Raw genomic sequence first — 10,263 nt, 5'->3', positions numbered from 1 at the left:
CATGGGGCATGCACTGGAGAGTGTGGGGACATCTGGGGACACACCAGCCCCCCCCAGGAGAGAGTGGGGGACACGGCCCAGGGGCTGCAGGGGACACTGGGTGACACATGGAGGGATGGGTGGGCAACAGGGGAACACTGGGAGCAGTGGGGTGGCCCGGGGCTGAGGGGCCTGGAGCAGGGCCACGGCAGGGCTGCGGGGGGGTGCAGTGGCGCAGTGCTGGGTGCTGAGGTGCAGCGCTGGATGCAGTGCTGGATGCCACGGCGCAGCGCTGTGTGCTGGGGTGTAGCTCGGGCGCAGCGCTGTGTGCTGGGGTGCAGCACGCGGCAGAGGAGGATGCAGCGTGGGCCAGGGAGTGCACGGCAGGGTGGCACGGCACAGCGTGGCAAAGCCACGCACGGGGCAGCGTGGTGGTGAAGGTGCTGCACAGCGCAGCACTGCAGCACACATGCTGCCGTGCACCCTGCAGCACAGGGGGCCAATGCAGTGCTGCAGCGTGATGATGCAACACAGTGTCGGTGCAACCATGCAGTGCTGTGCTGAGATGATGCAACACCACACAGCATTGCAATGGTGCAGCGCCACAGCGGGATGACGCCACACTGCACAGCAGCATGATGATGCAGCGCTGCAGTGCGATGATGCAACACAGCGGGTCGGTGCAACTGCGCAGCACCACGCTGTGATGACGCAGCACCACGCGGCAGTGTGCGCCACAGCGGGATGACGCCACACTGCTCAGCAGTGCCATGATGCAGCGCTGCAGCGTGATGATGCAACACCATGTCGGTGCCACCACGCAGTGCCACACTACGAGATGTAGCACCACGCTGCTGGACGAGGCTGCAGCGCTGCGGCGTGATGACGCAACGCCGCGCGGCAGTGACGCAATAAGGCAGCGCTGGGCAGGGCCCTGACCAGGCCGCGGCCAGGTAGCCCACCATGACGTCACGGCGCGGTGACGCAGCGCCCTCCTCGCGCCCCGACGCGCCGCGCATGCGCGTGGGAGGGCGAGGCCGGGAGGCGTGGCCTGGGCGTGACGGGGGGCGTAGCCAGGGGCGTGACCGCGTGTCCCCACCCGGCCGCCGTCGTCCGGCTGCCCCCGCCGGCGCGAGCCGCCCGCAGCATGGCGGGAGCGGAGGCCCCCCCCGGCGGGCGGCGGCGGCTGCGGGACGATGGGCTGCAGACCCCCACCTCCGCCGAACAGGTGCGGGGGGCCGGGCCGGGTGCTGGGAGGGGGGGGGCGGGCCGGGCCGTGTGGGGCTGGGCCCTGGGGTGCCCTGGGGCAGGGCTGTGGGGTGCTGTGGCTGGGTATGAGGGTGCCAGGTTGTGTGGGGCTGGGCTGTGTGGGGCTGGGCTCTGAAGGTGCCAGGCTGCTGGCTGATCCCTGCCCCAGCTCCCCCCATGCAGCCGCTGGCCCCACACTCGCGTGTGTCAGGGGGCCGGGGGCTGCCACCCCCGGGGAACATCACTCGTGTCCCCCCGCAGCATCTCGGGCAGCCCGACCCCCTCCCGAGACAGCCCTGGGGTAGCTCCCCGGGCACTGGGACGGGCCCTGTGGGGCAGAGGGCAATTCTGGGTTTCTCAATCCATGGGGCCCTGTGAGCCTCTGGCCCCCCGGGACGCGGTGCCTGCGGAGGGCTGGCCCTGGCTGCACACCCTGTGCCCACCCAGCCGCTCCATCGCGGCCCCCCAGCCGTGCAGCGGGGAGGGAATACAAGGGAGGGCTCAGGGGTCGAGATAAGGACAGGGAGCTCACTTTGCAATTAGTCGCGGGCAAAACAGACTCTTCTTGGGGAAAATTAGTTTCATTTATTACCATTCAAATCAGAAAAACACCTTCCCCCACCCTCCCTTCTTCCCGGGCTTAACTCAATTCCTGATTTCTCTCCCTGGTCCCCCCAAGGGGGCAGGGGACGGGGAATGAGGGTTACGGTCAGTCCAGTACATGTTGGTGTTGCTGCTCCTTCCTCCTACGCTCCACCCTGCTCCGGTACGGGTCCTTCCCACGGGAGACAGCTCTCCATGAATCCCTCCGGCGTGGGGTCCTTCCCACAGGAGACAGCTCTCCATGAATCCCTCCGGCGTGGGGTCCTTCCCACGGGTGCAGCCCCTCACATGCTGCCCCAGCACAGGCTGCCCATGGGTCACAGCCTCCTCTGGGCACCCCCTGCCCCAGCGTGGGTCCCCCCTGGGCTATGGCAGGGTGGGGGGGGTGGGGGATCTGCTCCCCCATGGGCTTCCTGGGCTGGGGGCACAGCCTGCCTTGCTGGGGGCTCTCCATGGGCTGCCAGGGAACCTCAGCTCCAGCGCCTGGAGCCCCTCCTGCCCTGCCCTTGATGCCTGCGGGGCTGTGGCTCACACACATTCGCTCCTCTCGCAGGCACGGATTATTTTCCTCCCCCTGCTCCTTCCCGCGCTGTCCCTGTGCCGCTGCTGCCGATAGGCTTGGCCTTAGCCTTGATGGGTCCAGCTGGGAGCTGGCTGACATCGGCTCCATCAGATGTAGGGGAAGCTTCTGGCACCTTCTTGCAGAAGCCACCCCGGCAGCCCCCCCCTTCCCCAAAACCTTGCCATGCAAACCCACTACAACGGGGCTGCTTGTGCCCCCCCATCCTTGCCCCCCTGCCCTCCAGGGTGTTTTCTGGAGGGTTGCCCTGGCTGGGACAGTGCTGGGTCCTGAGTTCGAGTTTTAAAACAGGGGGACAGTGTGGCAAGTCCCCGGTTAGCTGGCAATGCTGTCCTGGCGTTAGCGGGAGGAGGGTGTTGTATGTGGCAGGGGGGTCCCAGGACAAAGCAAACCCCATCTTTAAAACTGCTGCATTGGAAAAGCGGCAGTGGATGGAGCTAATCCTAGGTGCAAAGCTCCTAACGGCTTAGCTACGATGCTCCGCGGGCCGGCAGGACTGAGTCGCTTGTGATCGCTTTGGTTTTCCTGGGGAATGCAACAAGATGGTGCCGCTGTCTCGGAGAGTGGCTGTGAGCTGGATAAACCCCTGGGGTGGTGCAGGAGCTGAGGGGGGCTCCGGCAGGACTGCTTGGGATGGGAAGAGCTATTTTCCAGAGCTCACCATGGTCTTTGTTCCCCTCTGCACTGCGGCTGGTGGCAGACCAAGGTGGAAGACATTGTGCAGGAGGTCTTTGATGCCTGCAAGATGAGCCATCATGCTTCACAGTAAGTTCCTCTGGCAGCTGGTTCCCACCAGCTGTAGAAACTCTTGATAATGATAAACAACCAACCCACCCCCAAACCAGTGGCTCTGGCAGCTGCCGAGACCTGCAGCAAGGGACCAACTGCTCCTGCAGGTGTTGGGTGGGATCTTGCCCCTTCTGCTGGCCATGAGCCCGGGGGTCATGGTGGCATCAGCTCAGGGCTGGTGTCCCCCTCTCAGCTGGACTGCTGGTGCTCTGCCTGCTGAGCCCTGCCTGTCTTACAGGTACGTCCTGCAGCGGGAGAAGCACTGCCATTATCTGAAGAGAGGCCTCCGGCAGCTGACCAAAGCCTATGAGGTACCTGCAGTGCCACCAGCTCCTGCTCTGCCCCTTGGCTGAGGCGAGCCCTTCGCCCCAGGGCCCTGGGTTTGCTGGCCCTGGGGCAGTGGCTCCCGACGCGCCCTTGGGTTGCACATGTCCCCATGGTGATGCTTTTGGGGCTCCCCTGCCTGTACCTGCTCCTGTGAGAGCTCTGCCTGCACCCCAGGCCCTGTGCCACCCCCTGGCCACCCTCACTGTCCCCTCTGGTCCCCGCAGTGTCTGGATGCCAGCCGTCCCTGGCTCTGCTACTGGATCCTGCACAGCTTGGAGCTGCTGGATGAGCCTATTCCCCAGTCAGTTGCCTCTGAGTAAGTGGTGCTGCGATGGGGTGGGTCACAGCGGCAGCCTGGGGACCCCCACTGTGGACCTGGCTGTGGCCAGAGGCCCCGTGGGCCACCCGCGTGATGCTGGAGGTGCCACCTCCTGCTGTCCCCGCGTGCTGGCAGGAGCAAAGGAGCGCTTTGTCTCCTCTGCGGCCATCAATGCCGCCCATTCTTCCGGCCAGCGCCTCGTGCTCCAGTGTCTCGTGACGGATGGAGATGGGGGACAGAGAGATAACCCCCGGCTTTGACCTTGGGGGGAGGAACCGGGGCTGGGCTGGCCCCTGCCCCGCTGTGAGCCATGGAGCCCCTGCTGTAGATGGGGGGGTGTAAGGGGAGGTTCCCCTCACCTGGGTGGGAAGTATCCTCCCACTGGGTGCCAGCGAGCGCTGAGCCCCTTCCTCACCCTCCCCGTGCCCCCCTGCAGCGTCTGCCAGTTCCTGAGCCGCTGTCAGAGCCCCCAGGGTGGCTTTGGGGGTGGCCCTGGCCAGCACCCACACCTTGCCCCTACCTACGCCGCCGTCAACGCACTGTGCATCATCGGCACGGAGGAGGCATTCGATGTCATTGACAGGTAGGGCCGGTGGTGCTGGGCTGGGGTCTGGTGGGGGGAGGCAGGATGCATGCCCCCCCCACAGACCGCTGGCTTTCGCAGGAAGAAGCTGCTGCAGTACCTGCACTCGCTGAAGCAGCCAGATGGCTCCTTCCTCATGCATATCGGCGGCGAGGTGGACGTCAGGTGGGTGAGCACTGTGGGGAGGAAGGGGATGGCTCTGCTGTGCTTCCAGCTGGCTGGGTGCTGCGGCAGGGGGGCAGTGCCGTGGTCCTGAGCACCCCTGTCCTGCAGGAGCGCCTACTGCGCTGCCTCCGTGGCCTCGCTGACCAACATCCTCACACCTGAGCTCTTTGCCGGGACAGCCGAGTGGATAGTGAGGTGAGTGAGAGCCAGCGTAGCCAGGGACGGGGTGAGGACGGGGAATGGTCCCTCACGCCTGTGCCATCCTGACCCTGCTGCCCGTGCAGGTGCCAGAACTGGGAGGGTGGCATTGGTGGGGTGCCGGGCATGGAGGCCCACGGCGGGTATACCTTCTGCGGCATGGCAGCCTTGGTCATCCTGAAGAAGGAACATCTGCTGAACCTCCGGAGCTTGCTGGTGAGTCACCCTGCACTCTTGCTGGGACGCCAGGGGTTCTCAGCTGCTCAGTGGGACCCGTGGGGGGGTCCCTGTCCTTGCACTGGCACCCACTCTCGCCCGTCCCACACAGCGCTGGGTTACCAGCCGGCAGATGAACTTCGAGGGCGGCTTCCAGGGCCGCTGCAACAAGCTGGTGGATGGCTGCTACTCCTTCTGGCAAGCCGGCCTCCTGCCCCTGCTCCACCGTGCCCTCCACGCCAGGGGTGAGTCTGCCACGGGGAGCTCCCAGCCTCCTCCGCCCCCAAAACGGCATCTCCAGGGGTGGCTGAAGGCGTTTACTGAGGGAACGAAGCACAGCTACTTGGGTGTTCCCGTGTCCCTGGTCTTTGGAGGGGGCTGCTGAATCATGGGGAAATTCATGCCTCCCCACGGGCTTTTTGGCACCAAGGCTTGACTGCTGGGCCAGCGCCTTGATTGTTCCCCGGGGTGTGCGGGAAGACCCAGGTGGGGATTTGCCGCCTTCCTGGGGTCCCCCCAGCGATGTCATCAGCTTCCTCCTGCAGGCGACACGGCACTCAGCATGACCCGCTGGATGTTTGACCAGTTAGCGCTGCAGGAGTACATCCTCCTGTGCTGCCAGTGCCCAGCCGGTGGGCTGCTCGACAAGCCGGGCAAGTGAGTACCAGGCTGGGGGGGCTGCCTGGGGCCCTGGCACCCTGCTCAGCACCCCAATATCTGCCTCACCAGGTCCCGGGATTTCTACCACACTTGCTACTGCCTGAGTGGGCTGGCCATCGCCCAGCACTTTGGCAGCGGCGAGCTCCACCAGGAGGTGGTCCTGGGCGGCCCCGAGAACCGCCTGGTAGGTGCCAGGCATCACTGTCAGCTGCCCGGCCTCTACGCCACCAGAAGCAGTGTTAACCTCCTCCCTCTCTCCCTCTCACAGCAGCCCACGCACCCTGTCTACAACATCATCCCGGAGAAGGTGGCAAGAGCAGTGACGCACTTCTTGCGGCAGCCAGTGCCCAGCCTGCAGCCGGCAGCTGCTGCTGACTAGGGGGTCCCGCTGGCCCCAGACTGTGCAGAGCAGCCCTGCCCCAGGCCGGTGGGGAGCTGCTGCAGCGTCTCGACGCAGACGGGCAGAGCGAGGTCCTCAGGGTGCTAGCAATACCAAAAACCGGCCTGCCCCGTAGCCACCAGCTCCTTCTGCCGTCATGCTGGGTGCCTTGCTGCCCTCCTGGCAGAAGCGGAGCTGGCTGAGGGGGACACGGGACGTGGCAGAGCTTTTGGCATCAATAAAGCGGAACAGACACCTGCCGTCTCCTGTGCGCGGGAAGGGCACATAGCTGCCACTGCCTGTCACCCATGGTGGCCCTGGGGAGACAGGACAGGAGGTGACACTGAGCTCGGGCTGCTTCCAGCCCTGGTGCCACCTCCCCTCCTGCCCCAAGAACACGCGGCTACCATGGGGAAGGATAAAAATAAGTTTGGTTGTTTTTTTTATTATTTATAGTCTTATAGTAAAGGGAAGCCTTAACTTGCAAGACAACTCTGGGCAGTATGTACAACATACCTTAGATCCATGGAATGAATGGCATCAAAAGGGGGACAGGGTCACCTACGGGGCAGGGACGGGACACTAGAGTTCAGAAAATGCCACGGAGGTGGGAAGGGGCCGAGGGAGGCATGGGGGGTGAGGGAGGGAAAGAGGAGGGGGCAGGACGCACACGCAGACCACCAGCCCAGCCCCCCGGCTCCGTGCTGTGAAGAGAGGGGTGTGGGCACTGGCCCCCCGGCTCTCGCAGGTGCTGGGGGCAGGTGGAATTGCACACGCAGAAAATAAATAGCGAGACCCCCAGCGCTTGCCGAGGGGGTGGAGGGGAGGGGGCAGGCACAGCTCCCCTGTGGGGCCTGGCCTTTTTGGGGGGGCTGCCTGGCTCCTGCGCAGCCTCACCCTTCAGCTCTGGACTGCTGTGGTCCCCAGGTATAAATAGAAATGCTCATATAAAATCAGAAGGGAGAGGACAGAGGAGCTTGCTAGGTGTGGGAGGGCACTGGGGACATCTCACGGCCCCCAGATCCCCCCCATGTCTGTTGGGTGGGCGCTGCGAGGCCCTGCCTGGCCGGCTCCCCCCAGGGCTGCGGTGGTTGGAGTGGGGAAAGGGCCGGGGAAGGCTGGGAAGCTGCAGTCCGAGAGCCTCTACGAGAGAAGGGAGAGAGTCCTTACGCAGCCGGCGGGCGGGCAGCCGACAGCAGCAGGGGGCTGTGGGGGGGCCTAACTGGCCTCCATGCGCAGCTTCTTCCTGCTCTGTGGCTCGTCGGGCTCCGAATCGGAGCTGGAGTCGGAACCGCCATCGAAGGCGGAGATGGTGCTGCCCTTGGGGTTGGTGTAGAGGCTGTTGTCTGTCGAGGGGTAGTTGGCCTGCAGCTGGGCACTTGACCGGGCCTTCTCCAGTGCACGCACTGCAAGGCAGGGCCACCACGTCACCTCCAGCATGCCCATCTGTCCCCACCCCTGGCTCCTGCAGAACCCCTGCTCACCTTGCTGCTCCAGGAGAGCGTTCTGCCGCTTGAGGTCATCGATGTCCTGCTGGTGCGTGTGGTTTTTCCGGCGCATGTACTGGATGTACTCTGTGGCTTTGTCCAGGATTTGGGCCCGGGATGCCTGTTGCAATAGTGGGAAAAGACAGAGGCAAGATAAAGTCCTAGCCCTGGGGGAACCAGTGGGATTTCAGCTGCCCTGTCCCACCCACAGCGCAGCAGAAAGGATTTTGCCGTTATTCTGACATGCCTATGTCACCAGGTGATCCAAAGCCCAGCTCTTGTCCCCACCGGGGACCCCCATGGCAGGGCAGATCCTTGCTACCACTGGGAAGGGTCACTTCTGAACACCACTGATGGTGCTCAGCTTGGGTCGCGAGCTGGCCCTAGCCAAAACGCGTCCTGCAGCAGCATCCCAGAATGAGAAGCCACCGCTGTGCACCAACAGCCCCACCACAGCCTGCGCAGCTGCCAAGGAAAGTGCCGCTACCCCCGGTGGGCAGAGCCGCCCCACGGCTGTGCCAGGAAGATTCAGCCACACCGGGTGGATTTGCCCCCTTTGTCTTCCCCAGAAAACCCCAGGTGGTAGCAAAGGCTGGGTGTGTGCATGACCTGCCCTCAGGAATGCCAGCTGGCAGGCCCCGTGGGTGAGGAACCGCAGCTCAGCCTTGCTGCTGTGGCTTCCCATCACCGTTGTGGAAATCTCCGTCCAGCCTCAGTGCTGCGGGCCGGGACCCCGGGCAGGCGCATGGCCAGGCTGCCAGCACGCTCCATAAACTCACCTTCTCTCCTTGGAGGGAGGGGACGGAGTCCCGCAGGCTGTGGAAGCTGTCCTTGATGTGGTCCCTGCGCTTGCGCTCCAGCGCGTTGTGATGAGCCCGTTTGTCGGCCTGAGAAGGAAGGGAGAGGGGAGCCTGAGGGGGTGGCACTGTGGGGGAAACCACGACCTGCTCCCCTCTCCCCAGGTGCTGCGGGACAGCCTGCTGAGTCCCAGGAGTGAGTGTGAAAAGCCTCATTGCGTTTCAGCAGCTGCCCCGCTTTGCCTGACAGAGAAGCCAGGGCAGGAGGAGCCAGGCTGCTGACTTTCACCCCAAAACCCCGTGCTGGCAGCTTGGGATGAGGGGCTTGGAGCCGGTGCAGGAGCTTGGCCGAAGCCCCGACTCCCCTTGGCTGGGCGGTGCAGCAGCCGCGACGCCTCCTGCTCCCATCGCAGCGGCAGCTGAGGGCGTGGGAAGGAGGTGGCTCCCGTTGCTTTCGGTTTCTCCCGGCCCTGTCGGAGCCCGCAGGCAGCTTCCTGCTGCTGGGGCAGCCATGCGCCCCACTGGGGGGGCAGAGCTGGGGCAGCAGGGGGGCCTAGCACAGCCTCAAGGGCCAAGAGCAGCTCACAGCACTCTGTCCTGCACCCCCTGCGAGATGGGCTCCCCATCTGACCTCTGCTGACACAACCCCATGGCTTCCCCCCAAAAGCACCACTCCATGTGTCATACTCCCCCCCGCCCCCATATACCCCCAAGATCTGCCCTCACATCCCCCCCTCCCAGAGACAGCCCCTCCGGAGTGCCAGCTCCCCAGATGCCCCCAAAAGCCATAACCCCCATGTCTCCTCTCCCAAAAGAGCCCCAGGCCCACATGTACCCCCCCCCCGAAGACAGACACCCCCACTCTGCCCCCAAAAGCCACAGCTCCACAATCCCTCTCTCCTGAAGAGCCCCCACCCCACAGACCCCCCCCCAAACACGCACCCCTCAAGAAACACAAGCCCTGTATGTAACACCCCAAACCCATGTCCTTCCCCAAGACCCCCAGCCCCCCAGGTGTGTGTCCCCCAACCCCGCCCCACAGGCCTCTGTCCCCCCACCCTCAGAAGACCCCCGACCCCACAGGTGTGTCACCCCATGAAGACCCCCCACCTCACAGGTGTCCCCCTCCGGAAGACCCCCGACCCTGCAAGTGACCCCCCTCTCCAACACCCCCCAGCCCCAAAGGTGTGTGTCCCCCAACACCTGCAGTCCTGCCCCAGTGCAGTCCCTCCCCCAGAAGACCTCCCAGCTCCACAGGTGCCCCCCCTGCCAGAAGCCCCCAAGGCCCCACAGGTGTGTCCCCCCGAAGACCCCCAGCTGCCCCCCCCCAGCGCCCGCCAGGTGTCCCCCCCAGAAGCTCCCCAGGCCCACAGGTTTCCCCCCCAGAAGACCCCCACTCCCACAGGTGTACCTCCCATGCCCCCCAGCCGTCCCCCTCCCACCCCCAGGACGCCACCAAGCACACGTGCCTCCCCCCCCAGCCCCCCCCGCCCCCCGCGCAGGCGCACTTGCCCCCCGCCCCCCCCCCCACGTGCTCCCGGTCCCGGGGGCGGCAGCCACATACCGCGGACTGAAACCTCGGCTGCTCTTCCTGAGGGGCGCGGGCCAGCGAGGAGGAAGCAGAGGAGGAAGAGGAAGGGGGGGGGGGGGGGCGGGAAACGGGGCCGCGGTGGGGGGGAAGGAGAGAGAGAAACCAACAGTTACCCCCCGCTACCCCTTCCCCGGCGCTGCGGGCACCGGGGGGGAGCGGCGGGGAGGATGTCCCGGTGTGGGGGCCCGACTCACGTCGCTCTCCACCTCGATGTCATCGTTGTCGCTCATCGCTCCCGGCCGGGTGAGCCGCGGGCCGCGCCGCCACAACAACAGCGCGCAGCGCGCATGCGCCGCCGCCGCCACACGTGACCTCTCACCCCCCCGCTCCCCGCCGCGCCGC

The 10,263-nt window shown here is 65.4% G+C and overlaps 2 protein-coding genes across 3 annotated transcripts; one reads left to right on the top strand and one right to left on the bottom strand.

Moving 5' to 3' along the window:
• Positions 1-1,067: 1,067 nt before the first annotated feature.
• LOC119154361 (protein farnesyltransferase subunit beta-like) lies at positions 1,068-6,303 on the top strand. The gene is made up of 12 exons (XM_037401790.1): positions 1,068-1,207; positions 3,111-3,175; positions 3,438-3,510; positions 3,751-3,842; positions 4,282-4,428; positions 4,510-4,593; positions 4,702-4,788; positions 4,878-5,007; positions 5,120-5,252; positions 5,553-5,664; positions 5,737-5,851; positions 5,936-6,303. The coding sequence occupies exons 1-12, from the start codon at positions 1,127-1,129 to the stop codon at positions 6,044-6,046; spliced, it is 1,230 nt and encodes a 409-aa protein (XP_037257687.1). The 5' UTR covers positions 1,068-1,126; the 3' UTR covers positions 6,047-6,303.
• A 157-nt stretch (positions 6,304-6,460) lies between these two features.
• On the bottom strand, positions 6,461-10,248 carry MAX (MYC associated factor X). Of its 2 annotated transcripts, none has more exons than XM_037401812.1 (5): positions 10,116-10,248; positions 9,895-9,921; positions 8,313-8,420; positions 7,531-7,660; positions 6,461-7,452 (listed from the first exon to the last, which is right to left on the bottom strand). In XM_037401812.1, the coding sequence occupies exons 1-5, from the start codon at positions 10,149-10,151 to the stop codon at positions 7,265-7,267; spliced, it is 489 nt and encodes a 162-aa protein (XP_037257709.1). In that variant the 5' UTR covers positions 10,152-10,248; the 3' UTR covers positions 6,461-7,264. The 2 variants fall into 2 exon arrangements, with proteins under 2 accessions (XP_037257709.1, XP_037257710.1); XM_037401813.1 differs by having other exon boundaries at positions 7,531-7,654; positions 10,116-10,247.
• Positions 10,249-10,263: the final 15 nt, after the last annotated feature.

Source organism: Falco rusticolus, chromosome 10 (assembly GCF_015220075.1).
Source record: "Falco rusticolus isolate bFalRus1 chromosome 10, bFalRus1.pri, whole genome shotgun sequence".
NCBI classification, from domain to species: Eukaryota; Metazoa; Chordata; class Aves; order Falconiformes; family Falconidae; genus Falco; species Falco rusticolus.
The sequence above is the reverse complement of the archived record's forward strand: the minus strand, read 5'-3'. Positions and strand labels throughout refer to the sequence as shown.